Source organism: Onychomys torridus, chromosome 8, assembly GCF_903995425.1.
Source record: "Onychomys torridus chromosome 8, mOncTor1.1, whole genome shotgun sequence".
In the NCBI taxonomy this organism is placed as follows: domain Eukaryota; kingdom Metazoa; phylum Chordata; class Mammalia; order Rodentia; family Cricetidae; genus Onychomys; species Onychomys torridus.
This window is the reverse complement of record NC_050450.1, coordinates 59,149,095-59,165,134: the sequence shown is the minus strand read 5'-3', so window position 1 is coordinate 59,165,134 and position 16,040 is coordinate 59,149,095. Positions and strand designations below refer to the sequence as shown.

At 38.5% G+C, this 16,040-nt stretch overlaps 1 protein-coding gene across 2 annotated transcripts in view; it reads right to left on the bottom strand.

The window, feature by feature from the left end:
- Rabep1 (rabaptin, RAB GTPase binding effector protein 1) overlaps positions 1–16,040 on the bottom strand; it is a 103,285-nt gene that overhangs the window by 65,080 nt on the left and 22,165 nt on the right. For both annotated transcript variants that reach the window (XM_036198033.1, XM_036198034.1), the window contains exon 2: positions 6,447–6,575. In XM_036198033.1, the coding sequence (XP_036053926.1) occupies positions 6,447–6,575 (129 nt within the window). The remainder of the gene's footprint in view (positions 1–6,446; positions 6,576–16,040) is intronic.

Here is a 16,040-nt window from a genome sequence, read left to right as displayed (position 1 = left end):
TCCTTCTGCCTCAGCCTCCTTAGTAACAGGATTTCAGGTGCCCATCACCACATTCTGTTTCGAATGCAGTTTTCCTTCTGATTTAGGAAGAGCATTGTGATGGTTAATCTTCACTATTGATTAGATAACAAATCACCCAAGAGGAAAATCTATGGTCATGTTCAACTGAACTAAACTGAACTGCGATTTAACTGAATAAGGAAGGGTCCACCTGAGCATGGGTTAACACCCTATGGGGTGGGGTCCTGGACTAAAAAAATATGTAAGCCAAGCATCAGCTAAAGCATCAGTAAAAAGCTGCCTCAAGTGTTCTCCATGGCCAGCTGAAACTTGTAACAACGTCAGATAATAAAGCACTGAAGTAATTAATTTTAACATAGCAAGTTTTGTTTTGTTTTGTTTTTGTGGTTTTTCATTCACCTAGCTCTGTTTTCCTGACTGCAGATCCAATGTGACCATGCCTTCCCTGACATAAGTCTACTGTATCTCCTCCAACCACATCAGAGATTTTATCATAACAACAAGAAAATTAATACACAAAAGTACCAGAAGTGGGTGAGCTACTGTGAGAAACCTGACCACATAGTTCATAGGTTTGAAACTGGCTCATAGCAGGAATATGGAAGAACTTTTGAGTTATAGAACAGAGAAGCCTCAGAATGCTGTAAACAGAGTTAACTGGTACATTCTGCTGGGAGTGTAGAAAACCGGAATCCAACAGAAAGGTATATAGTAAAGACAGTATTCATGAGGTTTGGAGAAGTCATGCTTGGGTTAAAAACCATTTTTAAGACGGTAATGTTGGCGGTCGAGTGGTAGTGGCTCATGTCTTTAATCCCAGCACTCAGGAGGCAGAGCCAGGAGGATCTCTGTGAGTTCGAGGCCAGTCTGATCTACAGAGCAAGATCCAGGACAGGCACCAAAGCTACACAAAGAAACCCTATCTCAAGAGAGAGAGAGAGAGAGAGAGAGAGAGAGAGAGAGAGAGAGAGAAATGAATGTTGAATCCAGCCACTGTTAGGCCATAGCCCTTTAGCAGTCTTCTCTCTCTCACAGACACTAAAAGGTACCCTGGCTAGAGCCAGGACCTCTCAACTGGGAAAATGAGTTTACATCAAACCAGGTATTGGTGGCCATATATCCTGCTCCCCACCCCCTTTGCTGACTCCTGGCCTACCTGGGAATAAGAAAAAGAATAAAAATGAAAATAAGACTGTGGGCTAGTACTGTAAACACCCCAATTCCCCACATACTCAGAAAGGTACAAGGAGAGACTTCCACTTCTGCCACAGATACACGCTATGATTCCTCTCTTCAAAGACTGCAATGGTGTCTGCCTCTGGTGCTAGGGCCTCAACTCTCCTTGGAGACCCCACTATGTGTTAATAACTTTTCTAATTAACTCTTTACTCCTCAGTAATCCATCTTGGTGTTCCTTTTGACATTCCCCTAAAAAACCTCCTGATACTCATATTTTATGTCCTAGTAAAAATCCTAACCCTAATATCTTTACTCTTCCACCAGAAGTAGTCCCCTTTCTGTTTTGGGTCATTTTATATAGTTTCTGTATGAAAAAGTACACAACATTTTTGTCTTTTTTCTTCCCTCACTAATCTCTTAAACCCTTCCTCCATTGATTCTTAACCTTCTTCCTTCTCCCTCAGTCTTCTACTGCCAAGTCATATATATCACATAAACACACACACCCCACATGAGAGATAAGTGGATACTTTTCTGAGCAAGAATGTTTTATAGGTGCCCTTTATTAAGCTGACAAGCTTCCCTGTTTCTAGTTTAGTGTTTTTAATCATGAACAGTTGTACAGTTTTTACAAATCACTTCTCCTTTATCGACTGAGAAGTTTGTGTGCTTTGGTTTTTATCTTTTGTTTTTTGAGTCTGGTCTCTCTACTATTGTGGTTTGAATAGGTTATGACCCCCTTAGACTCATGTGTTTGAATACTTGGCCCATTGGGAATAACACTATTAGGAGTTGTTGGAGGAAGTGAGTCACTACAGGGCACGCTTTGAGGTCTCATATGCTCAAGCTGCCCAGTGTGATACAGTCTCCTGCTGCCAGCAGATCAAATGTAGAACTCTCAGCTCCTTCTCCAGTACCATGTCTGCCTGCAATCTGTCATGTCCTGCCATGATGATAATGGACTGAACCTCTGAAACTGTTAGCAAGCCCCAATTAAATGTTTTCCTTTATAAGAGTTGCAGTGAAGCTTTCAATGCTCCCACATTCTCAGAGTTGTCCCCAGAAAGAAAGACTTGAGGGACATGGTGTCTTGCTTGCTTGTAATTTTTTTTTTCTGTCATAATAAAAACTTAAGACTTAGTGGCTTAAAAAAAAAAAAAAAAAAGAGTTGCTGTGGTCATGGTGTCTCTTCACAGCAATAAGCACCCTAACTAAGACAACTATGTAAGCTCTGGCTCTCCTGGAACTCTCTCTATATAGAATAGGCTAGTCTCAAAATCACAGGGACCCAGTTGCCTCTGCCTTCAGAGTGCTGTTGATTAAAGGCAGGCACCACTATGCCCAGCCTTGTTTCTATCCTACTGACTGTAATGTATATTTCAATGATTGCACTTCTAGGATGAGGTCCAACTGGTCACAACCTTATTCTCTCACACTGTTTGATTTTCGAGAATTTAATGAGGATTTAGACATCTGTATTTCTTTTTTGTTTGTTTGTTTTTGTTTTTCGAGATAGGGTTTCTCTGTGTAGGTTTGCGCCTTTCCTGGAACGCACTCTGTAGCCCAGGCTGGACTCGAACTCACAGAGATCTGCCTGTCTCTGCCTCCCAAGTGCTGTGAGTAAAGGCATGTGCCACCACCACACGGTGACATCTGTATTTCTAAGGAATGCATGCATAAAGTTCTTGTGATGTATTGTTATATCTTTTCTAGGTTTTATCTAGATACTACTACTTATAGAGTATCCCTTGCAGTTTATTTTTTACAAAAAATTTGAAAATATTGGTACTAATTCTTCCTTGATATTGAATAATATGAACTATAATCAATATTCAATAACACACATTTTAATATGTTAAATAATAATGGTGAACAATTCTTTAAGCAAACAGTTTTTCAAAAGGGGAAAAATTCTCTTTTCTTCATTTTTTTAATTTTATAACTAATTTTTTTTTTATTTTATTTTGTTGTGCTGTCTATGAGGACCCCTGGCAAAATAATAAATTACTGATAACAGAATACAGAAGTTCCTCAAAAAAACTAAAAGTAGAACTATTATGTGCTCCAGCTATACCAGGTTTCCTTATTGAGGTTCCCAATGCTTGGCTTAGTTTCTGCTTCATTTTTTCCATGTTTTCATTAACAAATATTAATTGTACAAGAATTATGCATAATGAATTCACATTTTCATACATGCATATAATTTAGATCATATCCCCTCCCACTCCTGACACCTTCCTCTTCCCAATCATTTCCCTTTCTACTTTTGTCTTTATTTCTCTGTTTTGGTGATCCAATAACTTTAATTAAGTTTGTCCATTTATTAGTTTCTTCCAGAATATTTTTTAGTATTATTTTTATTTTATATATATGAGCATCTTGCCTACATGTACATATATATGCACTAGGTACATGCCTGGTGCTAGCAGAGGCAGAAGAGGGCATATATTTGCTGAACTGGAGTTAAAGACAGTTGTGAGCAGCAATGTGGGTGCTTGGAACCCAATCTGTGTCCTCTGCACGAACACCAAGTGCTCTCCTCAACCCAAAAGACATTTAAAACTTTTTTTTTTTTTTTAAACTTTTCTGTAAGTGAATTAGAATGGGTTTTGGTGGTTCTTTAGTAGTCAAATTTATCAGTTTCTCACCTTTGTATAATTTCTTATGGCCCAAACATTCCCTGTTTAGTTCTCTTCTGGCAAACCTAGACCCTGTCAGTTACTTCAGTGACTGTGTGGTGATAAATGCTGTTAGTATTCATGTGCATCAAAGATGCACTTTGTCCTCATTCTTCAAGAACTCAGCTAAATATTAAAATTCTAGGTTGACAGTCATTTTTATGTACTCTGATGATGTTATTCCATTGTCCTCTGTCAGTTGAGGAACTCATATGGTATCTCCTGGGTTCATTTGCTATTGATGAAGCTGTTGTTCAGACAGACTCTTCTATCCCCAGGCTGGACTCAGATTTAAGATCCTTCTAACTCCACCTCCCAAATGCTGGATTCACATGCACATGCCACCACTTCAGTGTTTTGTTTGCAAGTTCTCTAATTAGTTTTTATTTATCTTTATTCCTTCATAGTGTTTTTCATTTTTGTATTTTGTTTTGTTTGTTTTTCGAGACAAGGTTTCTCTGTGTAGCACTGGCTGTCCTAGATCTCGCTCTGTAGACCAGGCTGGCCTAGAACTCACAGAGATATGCCTGGCTCTGCCTCCCGAGTGCTGGGATTAAAGATGTGCGCCACCACCACCTAGCTATTTCTTCATAGTTTTTTTTGTTGTTGTTGGTGGTGGTTTTTTTTTGTTCAGAGCTTGCTAGGCAAGCGCTCTACCACTGAGCTAAATCCCCAACCCCTCTTCATAGTTTTAATTGTAATTTTTAAAATATTCCTTGTTTTATTTCCCTATCTAAGTGAACATATGTCACCAGAGCACCATGCAGATTACAGCCATGTGTAAAGTCCTTTTGGACACCACTGGAAAACTCAACCTCCATTTCTATCAATCTGGAGCATCAGAGTATAGGGCCTCACTAACAATCTGGACTGAGATTTCTAAAGCATAAGCACTGTTGTAGTGCTAAGTACTGATTGAAGCTGGTTAAAGGAAGAAGGTGCAATAAAATTATCTTTTTAAAGTTTCATAGAAAATCAACAAAACTTTCTGAAATTTTATATTCCCAACTGAAGTCAGCTTGAAAAAAAATGCACACTAAGACAAAAACAGGCACTAAATGAGGTCAAAAGTAGCCTTATCATCTCTTTTATTAGTAGTCCTCATTACTGTTTGCATTTACAACTCAGTGATATTCCAAATAAATGCAAGTCCAGCAGGTATAGTGCAACAAAATTCTCCCTTCCAGGGGAAAAGCAGTGTTTGGACTTCTGAGTCACCTTGACCTATTTTGCTGAAAGACAAAGACTGCTGAGCACATCAACACTACATTGCACACTGTTTATGCCTGTGACGATCATAAAGACTGGCCTCCACCTTCATAGCAGGTACAATAATAAGCTGCTAGTTGAAAAGAAAGTTTTAAATTTGATTTTTATACGATATGGGCAAGTGTCCACGATAAAAATGAAATAATCAACACTGATGTCTTATATATCACATGTGTTGCCTTTAGGAAGGCAACCAAGAAAGGACCATAGAATTCCTTCTGTCATTTTGTAATAAGCTGCCTCGGTGTTCTCTATGGCCAGCTGAAACTTGTAACAATGTCAGTTAATAAAGTACAGTTAACTGAAATAATTAATTTTAACATAGCAAGTTTTTTTGTTTTGTTTTGTTTTTGTAGTTTTTCAAGACAGGGTTTCCCCTATGTAACTGCCCTGGCTGTCCTGCCTGAGATACATGAGTCTATCTCAAAAAAATTTTCAATTAAAAAATGCAAAAGATATTGCTTTAAGCTAGTGATTCTCAAAGTGTGCTACAGCATCACCAAGTAACTTGTTAGAAATGTAAACTGTGGGACCCCAGAATCCTAATCAGAAACTCTGACGCTGAATCATCTTGGAAGCTTGTTAAAACACCAACCACTGGACCACTGGACCCTCATCCCAGTTCCTGACTCAGCAAACGAGGGATAAGACCCAAATATGTGTACTCTTAAGAAGGTTCCCAGGTAAGCCTGATGTTACTGCAGTTGTTCACAATGACACTATGGAAACCATATCTATTCTGCATCTAGGCCAATAGCTAGGATGTAAACACCTTCCCTGACCCTCCTAAATTAGATCCCCCACAAGATTTACTTTACTTAAACACTCATTTAACAACCGATAACACAATGACTCTATATCTGTTTTCCTCACCTTCAGTTCAATCAACCTAAAGGATCACATGAATTTTGCTCCCACTGTATGCCCAGCACTTACATACAATATATTTCACAAAGTAGGTACTTAACAGTATGTACTGAGAAAATAATTGAACACTTGTTCAGTAAATTCCATGAAATGTCAGTTTCTATACAACATACCCAGGGACTGTATCTCAAGTGTTAAGAGCAGCCACCTACAACTAAATATCATTAATGTCAGAAAACAAACCTTAATGATGCATTTTCCACTTGCTCCCCGACTCTACTGAAAACCCTAGTTCCAAAAGGCATTATTTTTATATCACACACACACTCTCTCTCATGGGTCATTCAATCACAAACAAACACTGTACTATCAGAAACTTAACATTTAAAACAGTTTTGGCAGGGAAGTTGGGAAAGAGACTGGCGAACTTACCCTCTTTAGCCAAATATAGCTCCTTAAATTTTGCTCTCTTTTGATTAAATTCTTGCTCAAGCTGCTGCTGTGCACGTAAAAATTCAGCATTAATTTTTTCCAATTCTGCTACCCGTTGCTGAAGAGAAACTGGAAAAAGAAATACTAGTTAACAAGTAATAAATGTATTTACATATAAGTTTTAAGACTAAACTAGTCATCCAGTTACATATTACTATATACACATGGAACTAGTAGGGAGGCTGAAATCCATTATATTCTAGGAAATTGCAATTTTTTAAGAAGCCAGACACTTCTATTAGACTTTATACACATACTGTGAACAAGTCATATACAATGAAACTGAGAATCACAGAGAACAAAGTCAATTTCAATACAAGAGCTCCTAATGCTCTTTAGTACACGAACAGAATGTTAATCCAGGTGGAATTGTTAAATAGTGACTCAGTTAAACTACTGATCCCACAGCTAACCCCACTGTCAATGTTGCTACTTCCTGTTTCTTTGTTATGAGCAAAATCTAATGGGCTTCCTGGCTAGGACAGCCATAAAAACTGGAACTTCCAGTCCCAGAAGACCCATTACATTATATGGAAATTGTTACCATATGGAAAGGACACAGCTCCAATACTGGCAGATCATCTGGTTTTTGTTTTTGTTTTTGTTTTTGTTTTTGTTTCTGAGACAGGGTCTCTCTGTGTAGCTTTGCGCCTTTCCTGGAACTCACTTGGTAGTCCAGGCTGGCCTCAAACTCACAGACATCCACCTACCTCTGCCTCCCGAGTGCTGGGATTAAAGGCGTGTACCATCACCGCCCGGCATGATCATCTGTTTTCAGACAAGTGTTACCATAGTCTTAGGGGCTTAGGGGCTCAAGACTTGGTGCTCAGACTGTCTATTCTGGTCAAGGCCAGGGCTGTTTTGGTTAAAACACAAACCTTTGACTCAGCCTTAAGGCTATCAATATAATCCTTCAGGAGATATGTATCAGCACTAGCCAACCACTATCCAGTTTCCTGGGCCAGGAGAGGTCCCCTTTCTCTAATATACATCATCGGAAACAATGGCGATCTGCCCACATTATAACCAAGATCCAGGGTTATTTTTGAAGGCCACTCCTTACCCAAAAGCTACTGCTCAATTCACAACTGATTTTATAATACTTAGAAAAGTATAGCAATGGTTAGAACTATAGCTCATTTCCTCCATCTTCTTTTCAAAGTTCTCTGCAATAAGGATACATTTCTCTAACAAATACTAAACTAAGCCTTGTATTAGTTGGTCCCCACATCCCTAGGCTAGCTTCCTATTTGACAACTCACAGCTGGAAGAGGAAAAGACTGCTGCTTTGAGCTCCATGTCACTAAAGGCAAAGCATCGTTCTGAGATACATCTACAGATAGACAATTACACCTGACCATTTGAAAGCCTTTTTTTCTTTTTTCTTTCCTCTTTTTTGAGAAGAAGATGGTGGGAGAATATATCAGAAGGCACCATGTAGAATACATGAAGAATAACACTGGAAGAGGGATTACCATCTTAATTCATAAGGAAATTTAATCCTTGAGGCCCTTACTTCTGCTATTACTTACTGCTAAAACCCAATGGTTAAATTAATAGTTTTCCCACATAACACTAAAATTACTGACACTATTGACTACTACAAAAATAAACAAGACCACTGAAAATGAAGGAAACAACCATTCCACAATGGACATGCACTTCAAAATACTATAATATACACATTTTTAAAAATACCATGTAATATAGCAATTTAAAATAAATGAAGAGAAAAAGAAGACCCTTTGTTCATACTTTTCCCTACATCCTATCCCATCCACATCTCCCACCAAACCACACACATGCACAAAGACTCATGTCATTCATCATTATATTTATATTTAAGTTAAGTAAGACTAATGAATCAACAAAAACAAAAATGCAACACTTAAAATTACAACCAACGCCTGGCATGGTGGTTTGTACCTGTAAGCCCAGCACCTGGGACTCTGAAGCAGGAGGATTATGTTGTTCAGCTGTAGCTGAACCTGGATCCTCTGCACAGGGACTCTGGTATGGATTTTTACACAATGGTCATGAATTCCTGACTGGGAGACTTGGTGAAGAGGTCAAGTCAGGAGGCTGGAGGTCTTGGAAATAGCATCAAAAATGGCCTTGGCAGAGTGCCCAGAGTGGCAGTGGGTGTAGTCCCTCCTCAAGCCATGTGTAGCAGCTGTCAATGCCAGGTGACAGCAGTAGCTGCTTAGACACAGGGGTTTGATTGGCCCCCTGGGAACAGAGATGCAGTACACCAGCACAGAGCTACACCAGCCTTTTTTGATACCTTTGCATAGGACAGTATGAGACACACTGGTCGTAATCCTCAGAAGCTTCCTTACAAAAGGACAAAGGAGAAACTAGCCAAGACGGCCCCCTCAGATGGTGGTAGCTATCCTTAGAGCACTGAAAACCAAGACCAACTTGACCACTGTTGTCCATGATGACAAATGCCTGAACCTGATCTGCTAGCCAGCTTAGCCTGCTTCTTCTACACTAGCATGATCTCAAAACCTCACTCTCAGACTCAATGGGCAGAATACATCTCCAAGGGCTTGTACCTCTCTCAGATGAGAGAGCCCAAATTGGTAACAAGCCTCCAGGCTCTCACATTATATTCTAGAAGTATTCTAGCTATGGAATTACTATTTTCAGGCTGAGGGAACAGCTCACTGAGTAAAGTGTTTGCCTTTCAACCCCCAGAACCCATATAAAAAGCCAGACATGATGGTGTGCTCTTGTAATCCCAAAGCTAGGAAGGCAAAGGCAGTGGGGTCCTAGGACTCACTGGCTAGCCTAGTTGTTGAGCTCCAAGCCAATGAGAGACTCTGCATCAAAGAAGGCAGACAGCATTACAAAGAATGATGCACACATGCACATAATTAAAAATTAAAAATCCAGGAAAGGGCTGAGAGATATCTTAAGGGATAAAAGTGCTTGCCACAACAAGCCTGATAACCTAAGTCTGATCTCTGGAACCACAAAAACCAGATGTGGTTGTTTGTATCCACAACTCCAGCACTCCTACACTGAGATATGGAAACAGGAAAACGGGCTAGAAGCACACTAACCAACCAGATAGAGAATACAGAGCAGCAGAATCAAGAGAGGCCCTGCTAAGAGCACCAACGCCCAAAAGTTGTCTTCTGACCCCATGAGCCCCACGGTACACACCACCACCACCACCACCACCATATGTAAAATCCAAGAAAGGGGTAAGAGTTATAAAGAAACTCCTAGACATTAGTAATCATGACACGTAGAAGATAGCACTCATACTAAAGGTTTTTTTGTTTTTGTATTTTGGTTTTTTGTTTGTTTTTTACTTTTTTGTTAGTTTGGTTTAGCTTTGAGATAGTTTTCAGGCCCTAGTTGGCCTGAAACTCAGTGTTCTACCTGCCTCTGCCTTCTGAGTGCTGGGATTAAATGCATGAGTTTAAAGCTAATTATTTTTGTCTCACTATTTCTGTGTTTGAAATCAGCTGAAAAACAATGTACTCACATAGCACCATTTCTCCATCATTCTAGATATACAATTCATAAAGGAGAATTACTAATAAAAAAAACACAAAACTATCTTTATCAATTCCTTTAATATAAAATAACTGATTTAAGATAATCTGAAGTTATCATTTACAAAAGCTTGATGCAACATAAACTGTCCTTTAGAATCATGTTTTATTAAATTGTAAGACAAATCAGTTTCCCTTATATGCAGTTAACACAGAAAATGTAAAATGACATAATTCTTCATTCTTTCTACATTTGTGCTATAGCTTGGCTACACTATAGTATCTATTTTACATTAAGGATTACTTATCAGAAGTTCATAAATAAATAATAATAACACAAAGGTTATATTTTATTTACAAGGAAACTGAATGTATTATTTATGAACTTTTCAGAACTATCAAGGTCATAGGTAGAAAGAGATCAGAATCTTGATAACTAGCTATCATCCTACCTACAAGTAGGTGAAGATTATATTTAAGGGTAGGAACATGAAAACTAAATAAGTTTCATGGGGAGAATGCAGATGTTAACATCTGTCAGGTAGGGAAAAATCTCAAAGCTACAAAAAAAATGATGAATTATAACAGGAGTTACAATTAAGAATCTCCTATGTGCTGGGAATTGTGGCACATGGGTATTGTGGCACATGCCTTTAATCCCAGCACTCAGGAGGCAGAAGCAACCAGATCTCTATGAGTTGAAGGCTAGCCTTGTCTACTACACAGCTTGTTCCAGGACAGCCAGGGATATATGAGACCCCCCATCTCAAACTAAACAAACAAAGAACCCCATATTTATTAGATATGTGGCAATCAGTGTGACAAAACAGTTAAAGAAACAAACTCTAGGATTAAACACGAATGGAAGGGAGTCTACCTCTTACGAGCTGGCTTTTATTTATCTATGAAAATGAGAACTAGTGTTAGCACAATCTACCCTTCTAGGGTACATTTCAAGGCAAATGGCTATGTGATAATCAATAACAAAAGCCTTAAAATTTTATGTAATCTTTAAATAGGCAATTTCTCCACTAGGAATTTGTCCTAGGGAAGAGATCATGGACATGTGTGTACAGGTTTTATTCTAGAAGTATTAATGACCGTAGAACACTTGAAACTCTAGAACATCAGTAAAATGTGAATATGGTATACCCTCCCTTGTCTACAGTCTCACTTCCCATAGTTTCCAATACCAGAGGGCAAAGTATCATATGGGAAATACCAGAAACAACTCGTAAATTTTAAATTGTACACTCTTGAGCAGCATAAAGAACTCATACCTTCCCACTCCAGCATACCCAGGATGTGAATCATCTCAATCCCACATATCCACATGGTGTATGCTACCCACCAGTTACTTGGTAGCTACTATCACATGCTTCTGCTCATATAACCCTTACTTAACAATGGTGTCAAAGCAAAAAGTAGTGATGTTGGCAGTTTATGGAAGTGAAAGGGAAGTAGTAAAATGCTTCCTTCAGGCATAAGATTAAAGTACAAGAAGATATTTTGAGAGAGCTAGAGACTACACTTACCCAACTATTTCATTTACCCAATTATTACAATATAATTGTTCTGTTTTATAATCAGTTACTACTAACCTCATGCTGTGTCTAATTTGTATTTTAATGTAGGTTAAATACATATGCATAAGGGAAAAAGCAGAGAATATATTGGACTCATTATTACCCATGATTTCAGATCCATCTGGGGTCTTAGAACGTATCCCCCATGGATAAGGATCTGTAGTGTCTACCAATGGAAAATTCATAAAATATACTACCTATATATTCGAGATGAAACCTGAATGTAAATACAACAAATTCTACCAATCAAAAAGAAACAAGTATGAGCAGGTATGACGCTGTAGCACTTGGGAGACAGAGGCAGAAGGATCTCTGTGAGTTTGAGGTCACCCTGAGGTACACAGAGAAACCCTGTCTCGAAAAAAATCAAAACTAAGAGAAAAAGAAAAGAAAAAAGAAACAAAGTACTTCCTATACTAAACTGTCCTGAATGGGCTGGGCAGTGATGGCGCACACCTTTAATCCCACCACTACTTAGCAAGAGCCAGGACAGGCACCAAAACTACACAGAGAAACCCTGTCTCGAAAAAAAAAAAAAAAAAAAAAAAAAAAACCTTTCATGAATGGCATAAATTCCAATTTATTTTACCACATTAGTATAATCACAATAAAAAATTTTAATGAAATAGTGAAGTGAAAAAATTATGCCAATCTCTAAGAATGCAACTGCAAAGATTTTCAAATTAGCAAATCAAATGCAGACTAGCAAACCATCCTAACTATCTAGAGCTCATCTCAGAAACACTAAAGCTGTCTAACATCAGGAAATCCATTAATGTAATTCATTTTGTTGAACAATTTAAAAATATGTAAGATAGCTCCATGAATTATAAAGGAAAGGAAAGCAATTAAGGAAATCTCTTTTATATAAAAAAAAAATAGAATTACCAAACAGGATGATTCACACGCCTGAAGTTGGCAAACAAAACGAAGAAAGTAGAAAAAGAACAAATATACCCCAAAAGAAGCCAAAACTGAATCTACATGAGGGGAACATAGCAGTAAACGAGATGGTAGAAAACAGGAGTGTGGACCCCTGACAGGTCTGAGAAGACAGACTTCTTGACATGTACGCCCAAAACTGAACCTTTACATTTTAAACAACTAGCAGTTGTATTTCCAATCACTCTCAGGCGGGAACATTACTAACTGGTAATAAAAGAATAAATCAAAACTTAAATGTGTGGCGCTTAGGAGGCTGAGGAAGGAAAACCAGCAGTTCCATAATAAACCACATGGCTGACTGAAAAAGGAAAAGTGCAATAATGGTAGGATTGTACCCAAAGATAGAGGGCTTGCCTAGCACATGTGAAGCTTTAACACCAGAACTGCAACACACACACACAACTGATAGATACACACACACACACACACACACACAAAATAACGCGTTTCTGCATTTTGTTTTCCATGGCCAACAAAAAATTTTATCTAAAATTATTAAATATTTTAGAAAAAAATGCAAGTAAAAGATATAGAAAATATCACTTAAAAAACAACTCACACAGAAAAAAACTTAAGAAAGGTTGGGCATGGTGGCACAAGCCTTTAATCCCACTACCTAGGAGGCAGAGGCAAGTAGGTAGATCTCTGTGAGTTCAAGGCCAGCCTGACTTACATGCGTTTCACAACACCTAGGACTATATAGTCACTGTCTCAAAAAACAAAAAATTAAAAAATAATTTGAGAATTAAAATATTAGCCAGGCATGATGCCATATACCTGTAATCTCTGCACTTCATTCAAAGAGGCAGAGAAAGTAGAATTACAAGTTTGATGCCAGCCTGGTCTACACAGTGAGCTCTAGGAGAACCATGGCTATACCGTAAGATCCTATCTCAAAATAAGAAGAAAAAGAACACTGAAAAACTGGAGCTGAAGAGATGGCTCAGCAGTTAAAAGCACTAGCTACTCTTCAAGAGGACCTGGGTTTGATCCCAGCACCCACATGGTTGTTTATAACCATCAATAACTCCAGTTTCAGGGGACCCACTAGCCTCTTTCCACAGGCCCACACATATAAACATGCAGGCTAAATATACACACATAAAAATAAATAATTTTTTTTAGGGTTGGGGATTTAGCTCAGTGGTAGAGCGCTTGCCTAGCAAGCACAAGGCCCTGGGTTCGATCCTCAGCTCAAAAAAAAAAAAAAAGAAAGAAAGAAAAAATTTTTTAAAGAATACTGAAAAACTTAGCCACTATTTTTTTTAAAAAGTTTATACACTCAAAAAAGAAAATGGGTGGGTATCTAATTGTTTTTAAGAAACAGTGAGTCTTTAGAGGTATCAAAAGCATTACCAGTAAATCAGTTCAAATGAAATCTTACACTTCCTTCTATGAAAACTACCCCAAAAGCTAACTTAAAACAAAAGCTAAGACTGAGGATATAGCTTGTTGAAGGCCCTGCTGCTCAGAGGTTTCAGTCTACCATGGCCTGGCAGCTCTCTACAAACTCGGCCAACAGGAACCTCAGCCTCCTCGCCTCCCCTGAGGGTTTCCTGCTCTCTACCTGACCTTAACTGGAGAATGTCTCTAGGCCCCAATGCCTGACTTATCTCTAGTGTGACAGTCCCCTGCAGAATTATTCCAGGTGCTGCCCATATGGTAATTAGACTTGTACTAGGAGTGTTATGATAGGATTGTGCATGATGGTTCATGTTAATAAGGTGATGTCATAGCCTCTGTCCCCATCCCTTACAGTCTCCCCTCACTCTGGAATACAGTTGATACACTGAAGCTGTATCCCGAAAAGCTATTTCCACCATGTTCACAGGCCATACAAAGCTTTCTGTCGACATTTCTGCCCCTTCATCTGGACAGACTGGTGGCCAACAGAGGAAAAAGGGGACCCCACAATAGCTCAGTGGTGGAACACATGCCTACTGTGCGCAAGGCCCTAGATTCAACGCCAGGATCACCTACCCGCCCCATCCCTAAAAAAAAGAGCAAAGAATAAACCTGAAAGATCTATAGCAAACAAAAATAAAGGGCTCTATCTTCTAAATGCAAAGGACACAGGTATAATGTACAAAGAAAGAAAGCAAACAGACAGTGTATTTTTTAAAAGCCAATCATTAAAACTCAACATTAAAAACCAATGACACCTCTTCCTGCCTGGGGAAGCAAAGGCTACCCATAAACCAGCATTCATTCATCCACTCACACACATACAAAGTCTCATGCAGCCCAGGCTGCCCTCAAGCTCCTAATGCTCCTGTCCCACTGCCTCAATTTCTTATATACTAGGATCACAGGCATCATCACCAAGCCCATCAAACTTATACTTTTTGATTAAGAACACTGTAAAAAATAAAAATAAAACCAAAGATTAATGTTCAATGATGTTTTCTGAAGAATTATTTAATAATGAAAATGTATTTTTTAAAAAAAGCAAACTTTGGGACTTCGTTTTAATTGTGTACTTTTTTTACGACATGAAAATTTACTCAACTAAAAAAGATACAATAGGAAATGAAAACTCATGGGAACCTGAGTCCCAAGTATTTAGGGGGGGAGTGAGTGTTGGGGGGCGGGCACGGAGCTTTTCAAGATAGGGTTTCTATATAGGCCTGGCTGTCCTGGAACTCACTCTGTAGACTAGGCCAGCTTGGACTGAAGAGATTCACCTGCCTCTGCCTCCAGAGTGCTGGGATTAAAGGCGTGTGCCACCAAGCCCAGCTCTACTCAACTTTCATTTATTTAACTCCAAAGCAGGAATGATGCCACCTTTAAAAAGATTAAAGATTATATTACCTAACATAACTAATACACTCATATTAATTTAATAACTGTAAAGATATAAGGGCTGGAGACATGGCTCAGCAGTTAAGAGAGTACACTGCTCTTGCATAGGACAGGAGCTCAGTTCTTGGGACCCATGTCTGGTGGCTCATAGCCCCCTTTAATTCCAGTTCTCTGGAGTCAATGCTCTTTTCTGGACTCCACAGGTACCTACACTTTCATGTGTACATACACAAATAAACATAAAATAAAAAATTAAATCTTGAACAAACACACACACAAACACACAACAACTGTTTATTGTCCTTAGTTAATAACTCAATGAAAATATTTTTTCTTCTTATACACATTACTGGGAGTCAAACCTGGGGTCCTAATGCATAATGTTTTAAAGTCTTGTCAAAGACAAGACGGACATAGTGGGTAAAAACATATGTATTCATATTGAACTTTATCTGAATAAATAAATACTCAAAAAAAAAAAGCCAAGAAAAACTCCAATCAATGATTCACAAAGAATTTTTGGCTCTTTAAATACTAAAACACTACAAAACAGAGGAAAACAATAAATGTAACTCTGCAGTATGACTACAGTATCATTAACTGAATGGCAATGTGTGGTGATATTGTGAACAAATAAAATTTCCCTGACAGAACAAGCCACTAGATTAAACATAGAGGCCAGACACTGATGG